The following is a 25,899-nucleotide window of genomic DNA, read 5'->3' as shown; positions in this document are numbered from 1 at the left end:
CATAGGCATATTAAGTATGCAATGAAACTATGCACAGATATAAATATTCATGTGGCTCAGAGCAGAAGATGCAGAAGAATAATATGATTCTGGTTCATTCCCACAGATGTTTGCTATAGTTTACGGATTAGTCCATGACTGCAGTAAAAGCAAGCCCATAAACCATGCATTTTTTTTTATTTTTGTCATTTCTTTGGAACAGAAATTGGGGAGTGTAAATTTTGTTAGTTCCAGAAAACAAATAATTAGACTTTGTGATATGCTAAGTGCTTATATAGTGATTACTTGAGATTCACTGCGGCAGGAGACTGCTTGTTAAAAATACGACTGGCCTAATAAACAATGTGTAATACAGTATTTATAGAGTAATTAATGAGTCAGTGTGTTGCAGGTCAGAACCCTCACAGAAGGCTGGTGTCTTGTGGGAATACCCCGAGTTCAGCCCAAATTCATATCTAATCTGATGATCTATAAAGCTAGAGGCGGTGGATGGGAGCACTCCGAAATACAAGAGTTATTGAACGCAGCATGGACTACAGCTGTGTTTGTCAATCACACAGAGAAGACCAACTGCATTTGATGTTCCTACCATTTTTTTTTTTCATCCAATATCCTTGCTAATGTACAGTATAAAACTAGGGTTCACGTTTCTGTTGTCTCGTTCACAACAACAGTTTCAAATATCAAGAAAAAAAAGAATCAAAACAGACATTCTCATTTATTTTTATAAATATTTCAGTGTTTCACAAAAGTAAAAAACTCCAGATATCAAACTACATATACAAAAGGCACTTTGGATTAAATCCTAAATTCCCTTCCTTGTACTATACCATCTGTGACAGACAGCAGCTGGATTATTGCTGACTTCACATAAATCCTCATTGAATTTAACCACAACTTATTTTTGCGTATCATGCTTTAACTAACAAATACTTTGGATTTTTATTTGTGCATTATTTCTGTAGGTGCATATTCATAACCATTGACATGAAAAAGTGCCTAAAATCATATATAACTAAAACGTAAGTTTATGAAAGTTTTATAAAAACTGCTATGACTATGACTGCATCAGCAAATGTAGTTTCTGATGGATGATTTCTGAATTGACACTGCACAAAAACTGTGTCACACCATGAGTGAGGAGCTCCTCTATGGGGACAAATTGCAACACCTGTCTGTGACTTATACCTGTGTCACTTTTTTCTTGTAAATGTTGGGCTATTTGAGTCTGAACCTCTTTCAGAACTGGTAATATTTCCACAGCAGCTTCAGGGCAGAAGTCAATGCAGAGGAGAACAGCCCCCACAGTGGAAGTGGGGCTTGGACACCTGAATGAGACCAAGCGAAAGCTCATATGAAGGCACAACACTACAGCTGCTGCTACGCGTGTGAGAGCAGAAAACAGAGGCAGTAACAGGCTGTCCCCTGAGCGCAAGCGCTGCAGGGAGACTACAACACAGTTTAACATCTCCTGTTGATATGAGGGCTCCCCATCATGAAGGAGGAGTGCACCTGTCTGTGGGAAAGAGGGCTCTGCACAAAATGTTAAGTCAAAATCTCCAAGGCTCTGAAAGGGCTCCCACACTGTGCAGCTGCCAAACACCAAGCATTGTCTTCTCTGTTGGTCAGTGTGGACACCAGAGGCACAGAGGCCTGCCACATCTGATAAGACTGATCCCGGGCACACCACATGGCACGAGGCACAAGGAGATACTCCAGTCCAGTCTAAAGTCTGAGCTGAGTCTAGCGCTTCATTTAAGTGATTTAAGAGCTCGACCTCACAGAACGGGGAGTTCCTGACAGCAGGCAGTGCAGCTCCAACAATAATGTACCACGAAGCCACTTGACAATTGATCAGGGGCCCCTGCAGTATACAGCCTGCCCCAGCAGGCTCAGACAAGTGTCTTTGCACACCCACAGCATGGCAACTCTTGTGGATACGCTCCCTCCAGCTCAGGGTCTGCAGCTCCCTGCGCTCGTTGAAGGAGCCTGTTTGTTTCTTCTGTCCCAAAGGGCGTCCTGCAGAGACACTGCAGCAGGCAGGAGTCACTGTGTTACGAGAAATCCACCTGCTCCGTGGCAGAAACCTCACCTAAACAAACAAGCACATGTTTGATTAGAACACCAAAGGCAAAGTGACATTTGACAAAATTCATTAATCCAAAATCCATTACCTCAAAGCGCTGCAAATATTCCTGAGCAACATAATCTCTGATGTGGTCCAGTCTCTGCCTTTGTTGAGGGCTTATTTTTTCAAATAACCTCAAGTTCTCTGAGATAGTTTCTACCTGCAGCTTGTGAAAGTATGAGCACATGTCCTCATGTTGTTTCATAAAGGTGTCAGGTATCACAGTGTTTGGGAAAAGAGCTAAATGGGCTAAGTTTGGTCCATAATTTCGAATAAGTTTTGAGAGCAAGGGTCGAACAGTTTCTTTGGCCTCAAAGTTTAAACATACAACATATACTTCAGAGTTGCCAGCTTTACTGGTGGCAGGTTTAAACACATGGACAGAGTGGAAACAGCAGCTGAGCAGATATAACAGACAAACAGAGGAGTGTTCATAAAGAGTGAACATTTTGAGGACAAAAGAGCCGCCTGGGGTCAGCAGCAGTAAAGCAGCTGTGACTTCGCAGTAATGAAGAGACGCCACCAGTGCCTCTTGCTCGTCCGGGTTCTCCTGGCAGTCAAAGCTTCCATCCGCAGTCACCAGGTCCACTCTGGACATGTTAGCTACAAAGGCCTGAAGCTCCAACAAATGTTGCTGTATCATGATGTTCCCTGTATTATCAGAGCCAAAGAACCACCAGGGCAAAGTATTGGCTATCAGTCTGTCATCTGCAATGGTCGTACCCCCACCATTGGCCTCGTGATAGGGGTTCAAAGTGTTGGCAGCCCAGCTCCAGTCAACATAGCGAGTTTTTTCACTGGTTTTTATGTAGTGGTTCAAAGCAGAAACAAAAGCCCCGGGAGCCTCGCACAAATGGACTGTATTTAACTCCCCATTTTGTAATACTTGCCCTGGGATGAGATCAAATGTTCCTAAAATCTCATAAAACTTGCACCAGGCCTGAGTACAGATCTCTGCATTTGCCACAGAGCGAACTGCGTTCATGACCTTTCCTGCCCGGTTGGTGGAGTTGGTGTGTTGGTGCCAAACTTGGACATTTTTGTCGCTGAGTTGGTTTTTCACTGCATTCAATGAAGTCTTCAATGTCTCCAAATTACTGTGTACAGAGGCAGGGTATTTAAGGGACACATTGGGTTCTGGTATGCACCAGTCCCCATTGGACGGTTTAGCATAAGTCCAAATTTTACTGAACAGACTTTTAGTCTCAATCAGGGTGTCGGGGTCAGCATCCACTGCACTGTATCTTGTCTGTCGCACAGATTTCCTCCTGGTCCCATTTCCCATATTCATCTTGCTAAACAGCTGAAAAAATAAAAACAAATCAATTTACACATCCCATTCACTTTTGTCTCATTTAAAACCTGATCACTTTCAAAATGTATTTTACATAACTACTAAGCCATTATGATCTGATATTTTGAATGATTTATTCAACTCAGTCCCTTCAAAGCATACATTAATAATGTACAAGATAATTAGAGCTGGATTGGATGAAAATTCCAAAAGGCAACTGTTTAATGCACTTGAAAAGCACTTTGGTTCAGTTTTTGCTGTTATAAAGTGCTATACAAATAAAGTTTGATTGATTGATTGATTGATTGATTGATTGAACTGTGAGGAAAAAAGGTCAGGGGAAAACCTGATGCTATATTCTTTGTCATTCATTACATTTGGGACATGTATTTATGACAGTAAAAATATACACCACTTCTATTTGCGCCAAGGATGTAGCCTTTTAAGAATAAGGCGAAGTGAAATAAAGACCCTAGTCTCTGAACAATTCGAAATGACTTTCTACTACACCACACAGGGAGAGAAACCTGAATATTTTTGAAAACAAGACACGACACAGAAAACTTACATAGCTGAGCACACTCACCAGCGCGTCTGTAAGCAAGGAAACAACTTGATCACATGACTGTAACCTGGACTGCGCATGTGTACAATAAAGAGGGCGGGGTCTCATTTAAAGAGCCAGTACCAATTTAAAAAAAATGACCATTGAAAATTACTAGAGAATGTAATGTTGTAATATTGTCTAAAATAAACAACATGAATCAACCTTGGAAACTGAAAACAACTAACCTATTTGAACCTTTTAGACCAATTCAGTAGCCAAGAATTTGTTGCAGGCTACTAGTGAACCCCAGATCACCCATGCTGAACTAAACTGTCACTCACTGGTATGTAATTATCTGAGAAAGATACTGAGCTGAGGGAGCTTTGTTGCTAAGCTGTAGTAGTCCTACTTTATCTTTGGTCTTGGGCAAAATGTAGATCTTAAATAGAAATCCAGTCCTGCTTTCAGATTTCTGTGCATTCCTGGTGGAGTCTGAAGTCAGCCAGTTCTTTAGTTATTCAATTTACCTTATTTTTGAGCAACACTGAAGTGTAATAATGTGATCTTTCTTTGTGTGGAAACAGAATATTCTTTGGGCTTCATCATTTTCCCAAATTGTAACATTTTTAAATATTATATTGATTATAAAATAATAATTCCCATTGAGATTGCCATTGACTTGCTCAAATAATGAAAAACCTTCAAACCTTGAGGCGAACAAAACAGCCCAAGTTTACTACTGTAGCCCTGATATTTAAAGGTCAGTGGGGGATATTATTTCAAAAAGCCAGTGGTTTCCTTAGAATTATAACCCACCTTTTTTAATTAAAAAATAGAATGAAATCAGAAATTACTTGATTCTAAATGTCGTTTAAGGCTCTGTGTGACACATTTATAGATATTTTAAAACACACAAATAGTCAGGTATTACATATATGCCTTTCTCATTCAAATGCTCATCTACTTTTCGGATTTAATATGAAACATTACAAGCATTATGGACAAACCCAATCTTTTGGACAGTTTGTGTAACATTTTATTTCAATAATCATCATAGTCATTTTCTTAGCAAATTGTAGCATTAACTGTCAAATTGTTAGGGTAAATAACTGTGCTAAGCTATATTAGAGTCTATTTTTAGTTTATGTTTAAGTATATTTTTTTAAATTATTTTAAACTATTTATCTATTATCTTGTTTTATTGCATGTACCATTTTCCTTCTGTTCTTTAACTGTGCGGTGCAATACTGGAATTTCCCCTCTGTGGGACTAATAAAGGCATATCTTATCTTATCTTATTGTATAACTGTTACAGTTCATTATTGTACTGAGGTCATGTAAAGATAAGAACTGTGATCACAGCTGTGGGATTCATAGATATATGTCAAGACAAATATATTGCAATAAATATGGCAAAAAAAATATTCCAATCTATCTAATAACAAACTAACTAAATAAGACAAGAACTACTGATAGGGATGGTGTCATGAGGTATTACCCAGACAACACCTCAGAAGAATTCTCGTCTCAGTCTGATTGAACTGTGCAAGGTGCCACGAGGGCTGGTTGATCTGTGCACCAACTAAGTCTAAACCATTGTATCCTCCCACTATAGTTTGCATGTAAACTCATATTATAAGCATAAACATTTAGTCTCTGCATGGGAATGTCAGTACAGACTCCCCGTACAAGTAAAGATTTCTTCTGTTTGATTGAGTAAATTCTTCTTCATTTCTGTTTCAGTTATATTCTTTATCTAAGCATAAACTAAACAAAATCCTCAACAAAATCCATAAGAAAGCTTCATAAAGGCTTTCTTATGTATCATTAAGAAAGCCTTTATGAAGATTTTAGTGCTTCATCACCACATTAGTCTGGCACTTTTGACTCTTAAACATATAAAAATGTGCAGAGGTCCAAAATAAACTGGTGTTCCTGTAAAAACAATTATAATGTAATGTTCTCCTAATCGCCTGTGCACACACAAGGTGACAGAGGCCTCTCCTTCACCTGTGCTCATTGCCACAGCAGTGATTACGTGCTTAAGTTCAGCCCCACAGGTCAAAGATCTCCTGTCACCATTTGGTGCTCTGTGCAGTGATGGACGCATGCTATCCCCATCATGATGATCTCAGCTGCCCGCTTTATCCTTGGTGCATATAGAAAACAAGGTCATTCACCTACATGCAAAGCCAAAGTCGTTTAGCCCAGACCAAAGCATGCCGTGTCTGTCGTGAGAAGAGGTGGCAGGAATACAAGAATAATCAAATTTTCTGCAGGTTACAAGAACATGAGGGCTTTCTATGTGTAATTACAGAGGTTACAATGCAGATTCGCAATGGAATACACTATTGGATATAACACACTGCCAGTTTCTTCTGTTTCTTTTAGACATTTTGTTGATGCTCTTATCAAGACCAATTAAGAGTTTAATTAATATCACCACCACAAATGGTTACTTCATTAATTATCTGTGGTTAGAGCCTGCATTAGAAGTAATCTTTCAATAACAAAGCTGTTACAGTCTACCGCATAATAATGAGAGCTGGAAATATTATTTTTCAGAGGGGCTAAGGGAATGAGCAGATAATCTAAAAAGGGAATAATGGCTTTTTGTTTTCTGTTTCGAGACAAGTGCACTGGGTTTATTTACCAACATGAAGCCCCAAGGATTTGATATAACAGGCAGCATTTTACATTTACAATGTTGTCATTAACATTTATTTATGGACTAATCCCTGCAAAGTTTTGTTATAGTTTTAGGAAGGATTATCAAAGTTAGGCATCTGTGGCTGCAGTATCTGTCAGTGTTTTCTTTAGGGACACGCTGATACGATACTGGTAAATTTTGGTGGATCGGATACTGGCTCCCAAGATATCAGTTTATCTTGGGACCAATTTGTATTTTGGTTTATACAAATTGGTTGGTTATAAAACAATTTATATTTTGGTTTATAAATTGGTGTAATCAGACAATTTACCGGCCAAAGCTGTTCTGTAGGTACTTTAAATGATAAATAACAGTTACAAAAACATGTCTTTACCATATGCTGTTTGTGTTTAAAGGACATAAATTATGTTTTCAGTCTCTTCACTGGTAATTAATATAATGTAGTAGTAGTTAATGTAGCATCAGCAGATACTCAAAGCCAAGGTATTGACATGGGTATCAGAACAGAAAAAGCTGGATTGCTGCAGCGTCCCTATTTTTTGTAGTGCTTTTAGTGGATTTAGCCCTTTTGGCATGCAGTTTAAAGCATAATCTCATACACTAAACTCAAGTAAGCTGCATATGCATGAGTTACAAAGTCCATTACATAACAAAGCGTTGATAAGTTAATGTGTTTGTAGATGCTCCAATTCTGAATGAAGCAGAGTGTTTGGAAAGGCTTCAGCATATCTTATATTAAAAGAGATGCCCTCTAAATCTGAATACTGTCAGCCTTTATAGTAAGTCATTGGTCACTTATATTATAATCATGCAATGCATATAGCTACTCACAAGCACAGAGAGATGTAACTACTCAAGCTTGCAGCCAATAAAGAATAACTGTGCTATCGAGTCATCTTTCTGTTCTCTGGTAGGTTAATCACTGATCTTATTGAGGCCATGCAGAGGTGTGTGGAAGAAAGTAAACAAGCTGGTTATGCTCATTTTTGCTTGCACACTTTACAACCTATAATTTGTAGAAGCTTATGTGTAAATCCATATGGCTAAAAGTGAAAACGTTCAAACACTGGCTATGTTTCATGCACACAAAAAACCTGAGCATTATTTGATTTCTGGAGTTACAAGATTATTGAAATATCATGTAAAATGTTACATCTGATACAAGTAATCTGATTTATTTCTGATTGCCCACTCCTTTATTATGCAAAAAATGGCAAAGACAAAAATTAAAGGGTTGAAATGTATTTTTAAATTCATTGTACTTTGTGTTGTGTATACAACATTTACTCAAAAAATCCATTTATTAACTGACACCTGTCACCAGGTGTTTTTTTTTTTTTTTAATCAGATTTCTCGTGTACGTGAAAACACATGCAGCAAAAATCTGAGTTACTGAATTATCTGATTATTCTAGTTGCCTGATTTTTAATAGCGACATAGGCCTTCATTTTCCCACTGCAGTACTGAGCTCATTCAGTTAATTCAGTGGATCCCAACACTTTTTGTCCCAGGTTCCCTCTAAACCTCTTCTCACACTCCGAGTACCCGCTCACTCATGTAATATTGATTCCTGATTAGGTGTAAAAAATCTGTTGTCAATGAATACTATAATGTTGTCTTACATTAATGATATTTATGTTCTAACCCAATCTATAAACATTCCCAAAGAGATTTATATTTATATTCAAATGCAACTCAATTTCACTTTGTTTTTAAATCAAAAATAATTCTGGTCCAAAGGGTACCACTGGTTGGGAAACACTGGTCTAACTCATGCACTGACTGCAACACAGTAAATGAAATTGAGTGACATAATATTGCCCCCTATTGGTACATCTTTGGATAGCTGGATCATGTTGAGTTGTAAAGTTCTTGTAAAAAATGGACACCCACAACCCAAAAGTTGAACATAATTTATTTAAATCATCCATTGCATTACTTTTTACACCAAACACAAGGCAATTTTCTAATGATTTGCTTATTCAAAAAGCATACAATAGGATTTAATACATTCAACAAAGCATATTTTAAAAAGCTTACATTTCATTCACGTTATCTATAGAGAACAACCCTTTTGCCATTAATCGTGCAAACAAAACAAGGTTAAAATATGTCCAGAGTCACAGTGTAGATGCATTGATCATCCCAGTAACTTTGGCGCTTTGGCTGGGTACACCCTGGGCACCGATCAGTTTGATGCAAAGCTGACACAGGAATCATTCACATACCCACACTCACTCACAAGTCCCCACTTCACACAAGTCTTTTGAAAATGTCTTTGGAAAGTGTGAAGAGGAGAAGAACACACAAAGTACCTCAGGAAGAGCTCACATTTAAAATTTGTTGATGAGTTCCATAATTGCAATTGTTGTGCTCTGTCCAAAAATGAAGGCTCCAACTACAATGGTTATGACACCCCAAACTGTTAAAACACCACTAAAAGGAAAATGTTAACATGTGAAAATGGGGTTTTATACATTATTATTATACAAATGTCTATACAAAAATGTTTGATCACTGACCTGAATCTGGATGACCCTTGCTTTGTCTGCATTATAAACATGAGACACAGTCCTGTAGCAAGTATATGCACCGTATAGATCAACAATGGGCACCAACTGATGCAAATTAAGGACTGAGAGTTAGTTTTCGTACCTGGAAAGATGAAAATAAAGAAAGCACTGATTCCTCCAATCACACTGATAACCTCGCCCATGTCTGGGACAAACATGGCGATGAGAAGAGTGATGGCAATCCACACGATAGTTAAGACAACCCGACAGCGACTCTCAAACGAACTAGTGACGATCCCATGACTGCGCCGCCTGAGCCTCAGCATCAGATTCAGGATGACAGATCTGTACAAGATAAGAGTAAAATCTCTAATGAGAACATAAATATATACTTAGATACACTTCAAGACATTTCTGAGCAATAAAATACTTGTGATTAAATAATGCTAGATAGACACGTTTAATGCCATACTGACATTCCAGGAAAAGCAGAAGTAAAAACTACAAAACTATGGGAGCAGGCACAGTATATGGGCAACAGAAACATATCAGGTCAGATGTCTACTGTGTATGTAAATGGCATACTCACTTTAACAGATTTAACAGTTGTTTCTCACCTGCCCAATAAAAGAATGATTGGATATATGGTGATGATAGATATGCCAAAAAGCAGTCGTGAGATAATCATGACCACATCATTTCCAGGATATGACATAAGAATATCAGAAGCAACGTCTCGCCCAAATGTCATGAAGCCGTACACACCTGATCGTCAACAGAATGACAGTTAAGTAGCAAAATAAACTCACCCAACCCAATAATAACTGACTTACCAGTCAAAGTGTAGATGAGTAAACAGAAAAACATGGACACCACTGAGATGCCAACCCAGTGGGAGATCTTCTGGTTCTCCATACTGCTGTAGATGGCTATACACGCCTCATGACACTGTAATTACATTTATCACCAGAGACAAGCGCAGTCTTTTCATTTTCAAAATAGAATAGTAAGATTTCATGCAATCCATATTCTTACAAAGTATATAATCCTTCCTAGATGTGCCGTTCTCATGGCTCGTTTAATGACATATGTTCTCCCGGTTAATTTATTGCGCCTTTCAATGTTCAGAAGTTATAAATAATAATAATAATAATAATAATAATAATAATAATAATAATAATAATAATAATAATAATAATAATAATAATAATAATAATAAATCCTTACCTGAAAACCAAAGCATATTGTTGGCACAACACTGAACATTGATGCCCAGGAGCCCACTCTAAAAATAGAACAAGAGCAAAGCAAAGCTGAATTAATAAAAACTCAATACAGGAGTGTGAAATATGAAGGCGGCTTTAAGTGAACTGTTATTGGTTACTGACCCTTGGCTGTGTTCTGGAGTGATGATGACAGTGTGGCTCTCCATCAAATAATATTTGACAATCACAGCAACACAGAGGTACGTAGCAGCCAGTGTCCCCAGCACACTGACACAAGAAGAGTAAGAGTTTAATAACATAAAGACTTGGCCTGAGTTGTATGTCACTGGTCCATAGGTAAGGCTTGTACCTGGTGTATTTCTGGATACCAATTTCTTTTGGGATGGACAGTGGCAAAATAATGACCAGACACATGATGAAGAGGGCAAAGCGCTGGTCCGTGTACCAGTGATATGGCATTTCCGCCTCAGTGGAGCCAGTGGCAGTTTCATATAAAGAAATACACACTGTGGAGTAAAGCCATGGTATAAATTATTCATAGGTACAAAATAAACAAACATACAGAAGAACTATCAAAGAGGTAAGTATGCCTCATAAACAGCTGCACACTGTTGATTTATGAATTAATTTACATTTTTCAGAATGCATCTGTTGTCTCTGTGTTTAATGAGAGCAAGATAAATGCTTAATGCCAATGAAGCATAGAAAGAAATGTGTTATTTGCAAAAATACACTGTTAACAACATCTCAGAGGACTGCTCTAACATCTGCATTGTAGTATTTTCCTGCTGGTAAATCCAATCAAGCCCCCAGTTTACTGGAACATAGTGACAGCTGTAAAATGATTAAAGGTTTTCAGGTGGTCAGTATGAAAATGGGTCACTTGCTTTTGCCACTGAAATTGAAAATGGAAATAGAATTGAAATTGAAATGCAAGAGATACATTTTTTATTGCAAAAATGAGACGCCGCAATTTTAGTTTTATCTTCACACAATGTTAGCAACAAAACATTACTGAAAGTATACAGTATTTACAAGGAGATTTCTAGAAATCTATATTTTCATGATAGATAGTATGTTCCTTTCAACATTAGTAAAAGCATATGCATGACTTAAAGATACTATCAGCACAAGATTTACTTTTTTTTTCTTTAAAATATCATAGTGTCATTGAATGTTCTTCAATACTGTTTGTTTTGTCTATATTTTCTCTCACTTTGAAATTTGTCCATAATTTATGACTGAACTACTACTCCAGTAGGTTAGTGTAATGAACAGTGACTAATCAAGACAATATTAGAGAGATAATATGGATACCTATTGATGGATTCAAAATATATATTCAAGTATATTATGTTATCTCACTGTTCATTTTAAAGGTACTGTAATGTAATGTTCACTCTTTATTTAGTCATTATATTCAACTATGTAAACTATGTAATCTGCACTAATGTTTGTTCTTGAGTCTTGCAGAAAATGTCTTTTGAGAGTGCAGGATCCCACGGGAAGAAGGTCACTGTGAAACCTAAAACAGAAACATCATGGGATGTTTTGTGCGAAGGGAAAGAGTGACCTTGTAGAAATGCAAAAACAGAATATATTTCTCTGTGAATTTCCTCATATGTTTTTACACTGCTTGCAAAGTATATGCCCCCCCCCCCCCCCCCCCCCCTTCAGATGTGTATGTAACTAGGGTTTCCTAACTTTAATAAAAGAGGTGAAAGACGGTCTGGGCCCCAGAGAGTGTGGTGGTTTGTAACTGGGGTTTTTTGCCTCTCCGCTCTTTCTCCTCAATATTGAGACAAAATAATCTCTCTTGTCTTCTCTTCTCTTTTGAACTGTAATATAGGTTGTGAACCTATCACCTATGTTATGGTTACATATGTTTGGTCATTATGTTTTGAGGATTTAGACTTTAGACTTTAGACTTTACTTTATTGTCCCCGGGGGGAGATTCCTTTCCACATACACAGAGCACGTCTGACATATACACAGATAAACACCAAACATCACAGTCACATAAACACATTACGAAAACAGACATTATGCCTCAGCGGGGCCTGTTATTTAAAAAGGCAATGGCTGCTGGGATCAGGCTTCTACCGAACCCTGCCCTCCTGCACCTGATCACCATATACCTCCGTCCTGAGGGCAGAGGGATTAGATGGTCCTGGAGGGGGTGAGTGGAGTCCTGTACTATGGAGAGTGCGAAGCGTCCAATAGACCGATTATTTAGATCTGTGAGATTGGGTGTGGGGAGTCCTATGATTTTAGCAGCTATGTGTGTTACTTTTATGAGTTTGGTCGGGTTGAAGATCAGTTCCTTTGTTTTACTGACATTGAGGTGCAGATGGTTATCACTTCACCACTGGGTGAAGTGAGTGTGTCCATGTAATCCAAGACAGAGGTGTCACTGAGCAGGGCCAGGAAGGTGCACCATGTAATTTTTCTGCTCAGGATCCGCCCTCTACTTGTCTCTATGGTTATTGCTTTTTCTGGAATGTGTCTCAGTTGGATAAATTATATTTTTTATGTTTTTCAAGGTATTTTTGAGTTCCAGACTGCTAAAAACACATTTTTGCTACCAAACAGCAGAAAATGCAAGGCATCTCCATGGAGACATCCTTTGTCAGAAAAGTGATATGGTGAGCCTTCAAGTCAGGACTTACATTTCTCCAGTTGGTCCTGCACCACCACCAGGAAGGCCACGCAGATCATGAAGAGGTTGAAGCAGAAACAGACCTCACAGAGCTGGCCCACGGCACGACCGCACACCTCTCTCACCACGTCCTGATAGGTCTTCTGTCTGCTGATGGATGAGGCATAGCCCAAAATCACCAAACCACTGATGAGGAACACCAGGGACACCTAAACACAAATACAGATATTATTTCATACCAGAGCTAGTTACATTTGCTTGAGTAATTTTTTGGGGAGAAAAATGTATGCTTATCTGAGTATTTTTTTAAGTGGAATATTATTCTTACTTGAGTAAAAAAAAAAGAGTTACACTTCCCATAACAAGTAAGTCTTAACGTGACCAAAGCTTTATGTTGACAATATTTAAATATTTTAAAGTAACATTATTTTGGAGCAAAGCATAGAGGAGACTTTGGAGGAGTAAATTTTGTGAGCAAGTTTTCACACATTCATATCACATTATGGGGAGTATAATCTGTATACACAATCTGTATTCACACTCACAGTGATGTAAAGTTTCAACATTCAAAAATATTAAGTCTGCTACATTATGCAGTCTCATGTGCACAAATGCCTTTACATTGATGTGTTGTTATATGCAATACACTGTATGTCTTTAAATCTGTATTTGTATGAATGGATAATAAAAGCATTAATGTGAGTTCCAATGAAATAAGCTGTATTCATTGTAATTAACATAAAGAATCTGTTTAACCTGCCCCATGATCTGTCTGTCTGGGCCTTTTGAACTCTTTGATGTGTGGATTTTTCTTTGAATCTCACTGAAACTTGATGCTTCATTAGAGGTAACCTGTGAAGAGCAAGGCCCTTTTTCACATTCAGAAGACATATAGGCTCCGTATGTCAAATGTGCTGAACTACATATATCTTAGTCATATCTTTAGCTTCATTAACATATATTGGCAAGTGTATTTTTAACATCCATTTACGCCTGCGCCAATATGGGGTATGGAGTAATTAACAAAAGCTTATCAAACCGACAGCCCACTAGAATAGACTATCTATGACTGAAGTGCGTTTAAAGCCTTGAGAAACACGTCTTTAACTAAGTACCAAGGCTAAAGGCTACAGAAGACCTGTTAGATTTGTGCACTCCTCTTCTGTTAATAGGCGATTACATACTACAACAAACTAGCAAATAATAAAATAAAAGGTTAAAAGGTCTAAATGGATATGGATGAAGAAACACTGTGACCGTGGCCTTTTCTGCAGAGTGGGCTCTATTTTAGTCTTAAGCCACAATTAACATTAATAGAACATTTAAGTCCTCTGAAATGACTAACCAGTTCCACGGAGATGGCAGTGGTCACTCCTCCTGCTTTCTCAAAGGCCCAGGGAAAGTTGAGCAGCCCAGCTCCCAGTGCAGACTTGAGCATGATAAACACAGCGCCAAATGAGCCCAGTCTCGGCTGGTCTGAGTGTGAGGCAGAGCGGGAGAAGAGGCAGATGCTCTCCCGGGCAAGTTCCTCCATGGTCCCTAGTCTGGACTTTTCTCCTCAACAGATTATCTTATTCTAATCTTTCCGAGGTCCCACCTGGTGTGACTTGGTGTCTCATGCTCTGAAGTGAAACTGGGTAGGAATGATACTACCCTTTATTACCCTGTGCCTCTCACAACAGCTGTATATTCAGATAATTAAACATTTCACCCTGGGGTGACACATTTAACACTAAGGTGAGCATGTTTGCTGAAAGTGTCCTCTATTTTAAGACTGACCTTTCTGGTGTGGTCCAACTGGGGTCTCTATGACCTACAGAGGAGTTTTACATTTTACATAAGTAATTTTATTACAACCATCAAGGTTTGAGGCAACACATACAATAGGGGAAGGGGTCGGGGCTCTTTTAATAGCTCAGGTGGTAAGACTCTTGGGAGGAGCCTGGAGTAGAACCACTGCTCCTCCACATTGAGACACCTGTCTGGAGAGAGGTTCAGGGCATATCGCACTGGGAAGAGTCCATGGGGAGGTAAATAAGAGAGAATGAAAAGAAATAAAAAGCAGAGAATTATCTATAAATGTAGCCTTGGCCACATAAGGACATAATACTTCATGATACTTAATTTTATTTATTTATTTTTTGTGGAGATTGCATATTAATTAACATGTCTGTAAATAAGCCAATTGGCCAAGGAGGATATTTTTCATCTTAAGAGAAACCTCTTAAGAAGAAGTGAGCTCACCCATGGGCCCTTGTAATTCTTCTTTATTTATTCCTTTTTCCCTGTTGTCCGTTAAAATGGAACTGTGAAGTACTTGTGTAAAAACATTAATGTGTAAAACATTAAGGGAAAGCTGTAACACTAATTTCCTGTTCAACCATTCTGGGGTAAATAAGGATTTGTTTGTACCCCAAACCCATAAATGAACAAAATAAACCTAAAATAAAGAAGAATTCCATCTGGACATTAACATTTACCCCAAAAAATGTAGGCGGGATTTGACAGCTGACGTTCCTCTGTGCATAGCTCATTACAATATATAAGCTAACTTCACAAAGAGCCCAGACATTTGTCTGTACTTCAGCGCGTTCAAAAACAGCTTAATTTTGAATTGTTTTGTATTTGTGTGTGTGTGTGTGTGGGGGGGGGGTGCGTGCGTGCGTTCGTGCATGTGTGTGTGTGTGTGGGGGGGGGGGGGGGGTGTAGGTGTGTGTGTGTGTGAGAGAGACAGAGTGTGAGTGTGTCAGTTTTAAATGAATATGTGGGACAATCAGAGATTAGAGTGAGAGCAAGGTGTTGTGAGGACATGAGGCTTATGTGGCAGACTGGAAACAGCACATCCAAATAATTCAACTGAAACTAATAATAACCTATAAGTGAGTGGGAGCACTGGTCTACGACACAGGAAACAACAATGCTTCACATATGAAACAACTTTTTATTGAACTGCGGAAGGAAACATGTGCTGTATTTGTTCACAAATATAAAACTATTACAAAATTTACCAGTGGTTTTGAAATAAAATGTTGAAATACACAAAGTTCTACAATAGGCCTATGCGTTTTTGTTTTTTTTAATAATAAAACATTGCCGTGCTGCATGTACACAATTTCTGCGAATTAAAGAAAGGGGACATTTAATTAGTGCTTAAACATAATTTCATCTGCATAAATGCATGTGTATCAGCTTGAAGGCTCCAGAGTGTGCAGGGTGTCCAGAAAGTCTCTTTACAATTTAAAACATGATTACAGAGACAACTGATAAGATATCTTTATCAGACGTGTTCTATTGTACTCTGTGTTTTTCTTTTTTTTTTTTTTTTTTACCTCATTTAATACACCTTTATATGGGCACCATTAATCCTCAGATGTTCTTGGTCACCCACTTCTCTTTTTACCAAACACTCCATAAATATTTTGTCTCATGCATGAATTGAGAGACGTGATGGTGGATTTCTTCCATACTTTGTTCTGTAGTTTGGTTGAATCTGCGTATCCAATTTTGTCTCAGTAAACCATAATATGCATTGTGCCTTCTCTTGAGGAGTTGCCATTTTAGGGATTCATTCAAAAGGATGCCTCTTTAATCAACAGGATGCCTGACATACAAAAATGTAGTGTGATTAAAAACTTTTATAACTGAGTACAATAGAAGAAATCTAGTTAATATATCTTATCAATTGCCTTTGTTTAAATTTTAAAATTGTAAAGAGACTTCACAGACACCTTGTATATTTTCAATCCACATGTTTATATCCTCATCAAACAAGTATTAGGCCATAGACTGTTCAACCTCAGTATCAAGTCCTCTTTTATCTGAGTCCAGGTTCATATTCAGATCCTTCATCGTATATTTATGATAGTACTATTCCGTTCAGTATGGCCAGTTTGAAGATTGTCACGCTTGACCTGTCTGTTTGTGTGCTTAAGCAAAGGTATAGCAGCTATACACTGAGAAAGAGAAGCATGGTGCTACAGACTGGAAGAAACAGAGAGCTAAAAGTGGCCTCATCTTTGTAAGTCTTCCCTTTAAGTGTCTCTTGGTTAGTCTGTTCTGAGGTGGGGGGACTCTGGGCTGCAGGCACAGTAGTGGGGCTGAGGGTGGTGCGGCTAGCGCACATCTCATAGAGGTTTCCTGAAAACTCTGTCTTCCTTGACTCCTTTCTCAGAGATTCCCACACTGCTGCTGCCTCTCCAGGACATCCAGCCAGGGCAGCATTGGCACAGTCATGAAACTCATTCCAGGACCTTTGAAGGTATAGTTTAATATTGATGTTAAGATTCTATAAACGTGATATCTCCAACACTACTATTTGGCAAAATTTTCACTTAAAGTAGTTACACACGATGTGCCTTATAAGTGGTTTAAATCTAAAACTATTTCAGTTAAAAGTTTTAAAAACAATAATTCCTTTAGACACAGGAATAGTATAGTTATTAGTGTGATTGTTTGTACATACCTGCAAATTGCATCAATGTCCTGTGTATTCTGGTCAGGTTGATTTTCCACCAAACTGTCTCCAAGTTTTAGTAAACATTGAGCAAAACTCTTGTAGATTGAACCACAGGAAGGAGGAATCGCAGCTCCCAAACTCAACGTCACTAAACCTGTTAAGAAGATAGGAGTAAGTTACGGTATTTTTATGTAATAGTTTTTCTGTCTTTCTTTAGGAATATATATGTAAGCCTGTATAGAGCTGACGTGGAAACAAAAGCATCAAACTGCACTAAATCCCTCATTCCTCTGGGAAAGCTTTATGCATGATTTCGGAGCTGGGATATAGAGATTTACTCCCTTCTCGCCAGATGAGCATTAGTGAGACCAGGTGCTGTTGAAACATAATGTTACCCTTTTTGTTGGCACACAAAAATGTTTTACATCAAGCGTTATATAAAACTGATGTATTACACTATTATAATTATTATTGTAATGATTTATAGAATATGATTCTGCATGTAGATTCATTTCAAATGTTATGTTTTTTAGTGAATTAGTACAGCATACATTCCAAAGTTAGTTAATTTGTTCTTTATTTTGAATGTTATTAATTTATTTTCAGGAACAGAGACACAAACCCCAAACACCTAAAAAGGAGCAATTGTATTGATGACTAAAAAACAAAATCTTATCTTGCAGCACATTCGTCTCAGTCATACAATTGTAATAATAGTAAAAAAAAATCCTTACAGAGAAAAGATGCAAAATTCAGCAGCATCTTTGATGTGATACGTTGATACGTTGAAGACTTCATCTTTTGACTCTGCAGTGTCCTCCACGATGAGTCCCACTTTTGGACTGAAAGGCCTAGAAGTAACTGCTACAGTTTGAAAATCCCAAATGTGAGTTTTTCCTCATTAGTGCTAAAAATGGTCTTGGTGCAAAAGTGCACCATTGCCAAGGACTGTCCAGCTGGATTAACAGAGAAAAACTGCCCTGATGCAGCATGTGTACATGCATGTGTGTTGGATGGAGGGGGGGGGGGGGGGGGGGGGAAACCAATGACAGCATCACAGGAGCACACTGGATTAGTGTGTTCTCATTTCCGGTGTATTTACATTTGATAGATAAATCAATTACTAGTATTGATTACTGCACAATCAGTAGTTAAATTGGTAATATATTCATAATTATATTATCACTAATTCAGTTAAATAAAAAGCGCTACATTTGCAGCAATATAATTTGTTCACTGACAGATGGGTAATGTCCCAGTGGGAGCTTGTTTGGGGGTGGCCTATGAGAATAGTTACACTTGTATTGATGTTGAAATAATGTGACTTTAAACCAATCTTGTACAAATGGCTCAGGCGTGAGCGTCTGTTTTACAATATCTCTTGTTTTTTCTGATCCTCCAAATCTCTTGCTATGTCCACCAGATGGCTCTCACTCTGTGCATTAGTGTATGTCCCACATTACATATACAGACACAAGAAAAACCTATTGTTAATCTGGATTTTAGACCAACCATTAACTAGAAAATAATCTGTCTGAATCTTGTGAATCAATATCATCAAAGATACTCTCTCTGTCAGACTTTCTCATTGTGTTTTCAAATGTTGAAGTTTATAACACAATACAATACACCTGGATGTTTATTTTGGCCTCACTTTAAAAACAGTAACTAGTATTTCAGGAAATTCTGTTTTGCTATATGATTTGAACATGAGGTCTGTCACACAGGTTGGTTTTCTTTCACTATGCAAAAATAAAGGTTGTGATTTTACACTGTCCATTGTTTTCTATACATTATGTGAATACTTTCAGAGGATGAGACAATAGTATATTAGTTGTGGTAAAAGCTGTTGTGCTTGTTGTGTTATAGGAGGTCCGATTGACAGCTCTGGATTAAAGCATTATGTAACTGTTGAGAGTAAAAAAAAATCCAGATGGGATTAGACCTGCTCAATGCCTTTCATTCATTTATCCGTTTCACTTGATTATCTGGTGATAATGTACATGGCACATTAAAACACACCAATAGTTTGCATTGTGAGAATTTTGTTGTTTGGCATGAATTCACAACGCACATGGTTTGTTGCTTTTTTGTACAGCGCCGCCTGGTGGTCATTGCAGTTATTGCAGATCCTAACGTCCCATGCCATGATTAAAGCCATCGTAAACAAAATAGAAGTTGCTGTTTTCTCACACTTAAACTCCTTAAAACATGGAATTTGTTTCCACTTTTTTAACATCAAGAACTACTTATGAAAATGGTACAGAAAAAAACAGCTCTTTAGTTTAATGACAAGGAGAAACCTGTTCTGAACTGACATTGACCTTACAATGAGCTGGTACAGGTTTGCTGCCCAATTCACGTCCACACTGAGGTTCTGCACTAGTAACTGCATTTTGCTCCTTTTTGTTGTACATTTGCACATTGCCCTGATTATTTGAAACATCAAAAACTTTCTGTTCCTTCTTACTCTGCTGTCAGAATCACATAGAATCTTGGGTGGTTGTTCATTCTAGTGACCTGTGCTGGACACCCTGTACCATCCTGCAGCATTCCCATACTGTTTCAGATCTGCAGTTTTTGAAGTTCCATCAGTCCACCTTTAGCCTTTTTCAGCAGAAACAAACAGACTGAAACTTCTAAACCTTGGTTATTGGATCTTTGCACACTCTGTAAAGTATCCCACCTTGGACCCTGAGTATGTCCCAATACTTCAGCAGAGTGAACTGGCCAGGGTTAAAGTTGGCACGTTCGGTTCTGGGTGGTCTAATTTTGCAAATGACCAGCAAGTTTGGAGACTGTGACATGTTAAAGCTGACGGCCAATGCAGGCAGGGGTTCAAGGCCTGTAGACTGCAGTGACTGCACATGCTGCATGAAATGTACAGCTCGGGTTTCAGTGTCACTTTGCCAGTTGTCATGATGTTGGAGGACTGCTTTGACCACTGGGGAACTGACATGGGGTAATACTGGAGGAATGAAGGTACTGAACAGACTGCTGAAGGCCAAGCATCTTGCACTGTGTCGATTTTCTCTCCATCAGCTTTTTGCACTAACTTGCTGTAAACTTGTGCCCCTTCAACCAGTGTGTGAACTTCTCTCTGATGCTGCACTTTAAAGCCATGAACTCAAGCTGGTGGTGGGGTACCTCTGTTGGGACTCGCTCAAGGTTTTACGGCAAATGCCACAAGATGGGCCTTATCTTCACCATTTGGAACGCGCGATGGCACATCTAACAACGCATCAACTGATGGTGGAGTCTGGTATGCCAGAGTCAATTATTGGAATGTGCCAGCCTATTTCTTCTTCTGTGGACTTTCATTGGGCTCCACTTGAGGGTATTCTCTTTCAGCTTCTGGAACTACCTGCAGTCTCTCGAGAGATTCCTTCTCAGTGGGGGAAAAAACAAGCAGGTCATCCAGGTAACAGAGCAGGCTGATAAAGCTGAGGTCTCCAAAGATACTCAGCATCATGAGCATGAAGGAGGTGGGGCTTTTACACAGACTTTAGAGCATTCTGTTGTATTCTTAAAGCCCAATAGGTGTTGTGAAGGCTGTGTAACGCTTGTCCTCTTTGCTAATGGGGATGTTATAAAACCAAGATGTCAGGTCCATGGTGCTGAAAAATGTGTTGCCACTGAGAGCTGCCAGGGAATCTGCTTGGTGTGCATCCTTTACAGAGCGTGAATTCAACCACCGGAAGACTCAAACTGTCGTCTTTCTTCCAGATCATGACTGGTCACATTTTTGTATGGCGTATTTCACCAGCAACACACTCACCCCTTCACACACACATTCATACACCAGTGTACACAGACACTAGGCCATTAAGAGCTAGAATCCTGTGAATCCTGTTAGGGGTGTTCTATCAAAAATGACGACTGGATTAGATCAGTTCAAATCACAAAAATATATTCCCCTGACAATACAATCTAATACATAACTTTGGGTCAAACTGTTGTCCCTAACAGCCTATGTACGCAGGACTTAAGCCAGGCACTCTGACTTGCCTGCCTCTCCTTTGACCCAAAGGTAAAATACAACATGGATATGCAAATATTATGTTGAGCAGGTTGACGCCTTGGCTCCTCCTTCTGGCCTCGTTCACCTCCCTCGGACATCCCCGACTGCACCGGTCTGTTTTTCGGCCTTGGTGAGTGTATATATATATATATATATATATATATATATATATATATATATATATATATATATATATATATATATATATATATATATATATATATATATATATATATATATATATATATATATATATATATACACTCACCTAAAGGATTATTAGGAACACCTGTTCAGTTTCTCCTTAATGCAATTATCTAATCAACCAATCACATGGCAGTTGCTTCAATGCATTTAGGGGTGTGGTCCTGGTCAAGACAATGTCCTGAACTCCAAACTGAATGTCAGAATGGGAAAGAAAGGTGATTTAAGTAATTTTGAGCATGGCATGGTTATTGGTGCCAGACGGGCCAGTCTGAGTATTTCACAATCTGCTCAGTTACTGGGATTTTCACGCACAACCATTTCTAGGATTTACATAGAATGGTGTGAAAAGGGAAAAACATCCAGTATGCGGCAGCCCTGTGGGCAAAAAGGCCTTGTTGATACTAGAGGTCAGAGGAGAATGGGCCGAGTGATTCAAGCTGATAGAAGAGCAACGTTGACTGAAATAACCAGACCCCACCGGGTACCACTCATCTCCGCTACAAATAGGCAAAAGAGGCTACAATTTGCACAAGCTCACCAAAATTGGACAGTTGAAGACTGGAAAAATGTTGCCTGGTCTGGTGAGTCTTGATTTCTGCTGAGACATTCAAATGGTAGAGTCAGAATTTGGCGTAAACAGAATGAGAACATGGATCCATCATGCCTCGTTACCACTGTGCAGGCTGGTGGTGGTGGTGTAATGGTGGGGGATGTTTTCTTGGCACACTTTAGGTCCCTTAGTGCCAATTGGGCATCGTTTAAATGCCACGGGCTACCTGAACATTGTTTCTGACCATGTCCATCCCTTCATGACCACCATGTACCCATCCTCTGATGGCTACTTCCAGCAGGATAATGCATCATGTCATAAAGCTCGAATCATTTCAAATTGGTTTCTTGAACATGACAATGAGTTCACTGTACTACAATGGCCCCCACAGTCACCAGATCTCAACCCAATAGAGCATCTTTGGAATGTGGTGGAACGGGAGCTTCATGCGCTGGATGTGCATCCCACAAATCTCCATCACCTGCAAGATGCTCCTATCAATATGGGGCAACATTTCTAAAGAATGAATCAGCACCTTGTTTAATCAATGCCACGTAGAATTAAGGCAGTTCTGAAGGCGAAAGAGGGTCAAACACCGTATTAGTATGGTGTTCCTAATAATCCTTCAGGTGAGTGTGTATATATATATATATATATATATATATATATATATATATATATATATATATATATATATATACACACACACACACCCACACACACACCAGTAATCTGACCAGACCTGAAGAGGTGGCTTGGATGAGCAGCAAAACATCCTACAACTTTATGTCCATTTCACAGAATTAACTTTGTCTTTGTCTTTTACCATGGATCAGGCCTATAACAAGATTAAAGTTGTAGTCAAAGTAAATACTAAAAGATAATTTTATCAAGATTTTGGGGCTGATGTCAATGTCAAAATGTAAATGCAGAGTAAAAATGAATGACGCTTGTTTGAGTTAAAAGCTCAAATAAAAACCTATGATTAATGTAGAACTTTATATTGCTGGCCTTTTAAACATTAACAACTGTTGAATACCTGGAGCATCCACAGATATGTAGTATATGCAATGCTCCTGACCCTGTACCTGCTGGGGAACAGTGAGGATTTAATTAGAAGTTGAAGCCAGAAAAAGTCAAGAATTTTATGAGAATAAAATCACAATTTTACGTAATATTTTAGATTAAATTTGTGGCCAAAAAAAGACATGGCCTAATTTTACCAAAATAAAGTCTCCGCCACCTCTCCGCTCCTACACTTCAACACTTGATGATAAAATTATGACTTTAATGTCAAAATATCACTTCATTCTCGTACCGTCCCCATAATGTATTTAATGTGACCCTTATACTCCTTTGTACATATTTAACTGAGTTGGATGTTGTGAAAATCAGCTAAGCCAGACAGGCACACAGAGGAAGGCTTTGTTCCCTGTGGACTTTAGAACACTGCCACCCTCAGGAGAAATATAGGGTTACAAGATATTTGGATATATCAACATCACTGTGAAAACATACATTTATTTAATCATGGCTCCATAGGTCGAGGTCTTAACTGCTTCAAATTATACATTGTATAATACACAATATGTCCTTTGAGAATGGATCACAGTTGTGAAAATACAATGTCAATGAAGCCATTTTAGAATTAAGACAAATTATTGTCTGTCATGTTCACTTTGGCCTAAATAGTTGAACCATGGATATGGATCTATCTATCTATCTATATGCTTTTTGAAAATCTTAACAGTATTGCTGTGAAAGCTTACACAAATATGCTCCATCTCCAGGTATTCTACCACACACATCGACATAATAAAGGGTAGACAATTCATTTCAGGTTTCGAGAATATTCACAATTCCTTTAATTTTCTAAACCGGAAAACAACAGCATTTCACAAAACCACAAACTAAAGTACAATTCATAGTTGATGTATATTTTCAATGGAAAATTTGAAAGCTGCCAGTTCAGCTGTACACTACTATTTTTTGTACAACCCTTCTGTTCTGTCATAATGCACATGGCCAACCTGACAAACTTTTAAAAATCTACATGTACACATGTTTGGTTTGATATATATGCAATTTCACTAGCTTTGTGTTAAATTTCTCAAATGGTAGTTTTTATTTTATTTTTTTCCAAAATTAATAGTTTATTGGATGTGCTCTGGTATTTAACACCATGGCACTGAAAACCAACGCTACACATAGCCCCTTTAATAATAAAAAACACTGCTCACATTTTGATACAAAATAGGGCTGTCTATGACTTCAAAAGAATCACTGGTTTCTTTTTGCTGTGAGTTTTTGTTACTGTTCATCTCCAGGCAAATACACACTAATGCAGATATTTAGTCACTGAGCGTCAAACTTTCTTCCGGGAATTGGAGCTATTTACAACTGTGGGGTTGCCTAGGCCAACGAGGAGCCTGTCCCTTTCTCTGACCTCCTCCTGTAACTTTGCTTCTGTTACTCGCAGCTGCCGGATAGTGGCTTTCATCTCCTTCATCTTGACCTCCATCAGTGCGATGATGTCCCGTTGTTCGTTCAGTTTACGCAGCAGCTCTGATGATGTAGTCCCGGTGGTGAGTGAATAAGAGTGGTCCAGGGGGCTGCTGGTCACACTCACGTACTGTACTGTGGGTTGGACAACTACTGCCCTCGTGTCTGTCTTTGATTCATCAATTGTTGTATCGTCGTCTACGGGAGCTGAATAACAAGTCCCTTCAGTTTGAGCGGGAAGTCTCGCTGTACCTAAATACTCACCGTTTTGACCAATCTGGACAACAGTGATCTCATCGTTGTTGGCCTCACCACCAACAGTCCCCTCTGTTCCTTCTGGTACACTCAAATTACTAATAATAATCCCGGAGGTGGCGGCTGGGGCGGGAGTGGGCACAGGAGCTGGCGCAGGGGCAGACACCTTCTTTCCTCTTCCCCGCCTGTTCCTCCGCTCATTCACGCCTCTCAAGGGAAATAACGACGGGACTCGTATGGTGTAGGTTTTTCTCCCGCCTGCAAAGTGTACACTGCACACCCGGTGTCCTGTAGTGGGCTGAAAAGTACTGAAACACCCGCTGACCCCGGCTCTGGAGATGTTCCTCAGCCACTGCTCTCTGAGCGCAGCGTCTTTCGGAAACGTGTAGAAGCGCAGCTCCCGATCTCGATGCGAGTTGTTGTAGCAGCCAGGCACACAGCAGGTGAACCCGGGCATATTTACTTCCACCCCAAGTCTGAAAATATAAGTATTGTGTAGAGTTTAAACAACTGTTCACAGTTGTTTGTTAACTATACATTTATATCAACCTTAGCGGCCTACAAGCGAAACTACACGTTCCACAAAACCAATGGCTTCCAGTTCATACTCTACTAATCGTAGTGCAGTTTTGCGATATTAACTGGATGTATTATACAACATAAATATAATCTGCGCTACATACGAGGTGTGAATCTGTATTTTCGCTGGAAAAAGTCTGGTTTTGTTGTCCTCGCTGTACCGTCCTCCTCTTGGAACTAAAAATCCCACAATCCTTTGCGAGTCCTTATCCAAAGATTTGTTCGGTAGCTCCCCCTTCTGGTCAAACAGTAGACTCAAGCCACACCGTGGATCCATATCCTGTCAAACAC

At 38.9% G+C, this 25,899-nt stretch overlaps 4 protein-coding genes across 6 annotated transcripts; all 4 read right to left on the bottom strand.

Moving 5' to 3' along the window:
* Positions 1 to 939: 939 nt before the first annotated feature.
* Positions 940 to 4,054, bottom strand: cmtr2 (cap methyltransferase 2). Of its 2 annotated transcripts, none has more exons than XM_033988465.2 (3): positions 4,009 to 4,054; positions 2,175 to 3,431; positions 940 to 2,092 (listed from the first exon to the last, which is right to left on the bottom strand). In XM_033988465.2, the coding sequence occupies exons 2-3, from the start codon at positions 3,417 to 3,419 to the stop codon at positions 1,058 to 1,060; spliced, it is 2,280 nt and encodes a 759-aa protein (XP_033844356.1). In that variant the 5' UTR covers positions 3,420 to 3,431; positions 4,009 to 4,054; the 3' UTR covers positions 940 to 1,057. The 2 variants fall into 2 exon arrangements, with proteins under 2 accessions (XP_033844356.1, XP_055088476.1); XM_055232501.1 differs by having other exon boundaries at positions 3,991 to 4,037.
* Positions 4,055 to 8,973: 4,919 nt separating this feature from the next.
* slc38a8b (solute carrier family 38 member 8b) lies at positions 8,974 to 14,572 on the bottom strand. The gene is made up of 10 exons (XM_033989162.1): positions 14,384 to 14,572; positions 13,049 to 13,247; positions 10,729 to 10,885; positions 10,542 to 10,646; positions 10,381 to 10,438; positions 9,987 to 10,101; positions 9,771 to 9,918; positions 9,296 to 9,498; positions 9,163 to 9,214; positions 8,974 to 9,076 (listed from the first exon to the last, which is right to left on the bottom strand). The coding sequence occupies exons 1-10, from the start codon at positions 14,570 to 14,572 to the stop codon at positions 8,974 to 8,976; spliced, it is 1,329 nt and encodes a 442-aa protein (XP_033845053.1).
* A 2,412-nt stretch (positions 14,573 to 16,984) lies between these two features.
* nrn1lb (neuritin 1-like b) lies at positions 16,985 to 18,439 on the bottom strand. The gene is made up of 3 exons (XM_055232291.1): positions 18,229 to 18,439; positions 17,501 to 17,648; positions 16,985 to 17,288 (listed from the first exon to the last, which is right to left on the bottom strand). The coding sequence occupies exons 1-3, from the start codon at positions 18,290 to 18,292 to the stop codon at positions 16,985 to 16,987; spliced, it is 516 nt and encodes a 171-aa protein (XP_055088266.1). The 5' UTR covers positions 18,293 to 18,439.
* Positions 18,440 to 24,109: 5,670 nt separating this feature from the next.
* On the bottom strand, positions 24,110 to 25,859 carry thap11 (THAP domain containing 11). Of its 2 annotated transcripts, none has more exons than XM_033991482.2 (2): positions 25,713 to 25,859; positions 24,110 to 25,505 (listed from the first exon to the last, which is right to left on the bottom strand). In XM_033991482.2, the coding sequence occupies exon 2, from the start codon at positions 25,484 to 25,486 to the stop codon at positions 24,638 to 24,640; it is 849 nt and encodes a 282-aa protein (XP_033847373.1). In that variant the 5' UTR covers positions 25,487 to 25,505; positions 25,713 to 25,859; the 3' UTR covers positions 24,110 to 24,637. The 2 variants fall into 2 exon arrangements, with proteins under 2 accessions (XP_033847373.1, XP_033847374.1); XM_033991483.2 differs by lacking the exon at positions 25,713 to 25,859 and adding an exon at positions 25,579 to 25,686 and having other exon boundaries at positions 24,395 to 25,505.
* Between the last annotated feature and the right edge of the window lie 40 nt (positions 25,860 to 25,899).

Source organism: Periophthalmus magnuspinnatus, chromosome 3 (assembly GCF_009829125.3).
Source record: "Periophthalmus magnuspinnatus isolate fPerMag1 chromosome 3, fPerMag1.2.pri, whole genome shotgun sequence".
Lineage (NCBI taxonomy): Eukaryota > Metazoa > Chordata > Actinopteri > Gobiiformes > Gobiidae > Periophthalmus > Periophthalmus magnuspinnatus.
Note: the sequence above shows the minus strand (reverse complement) of the source record. Positions and strands in the feature narration are given on the sequence as shown.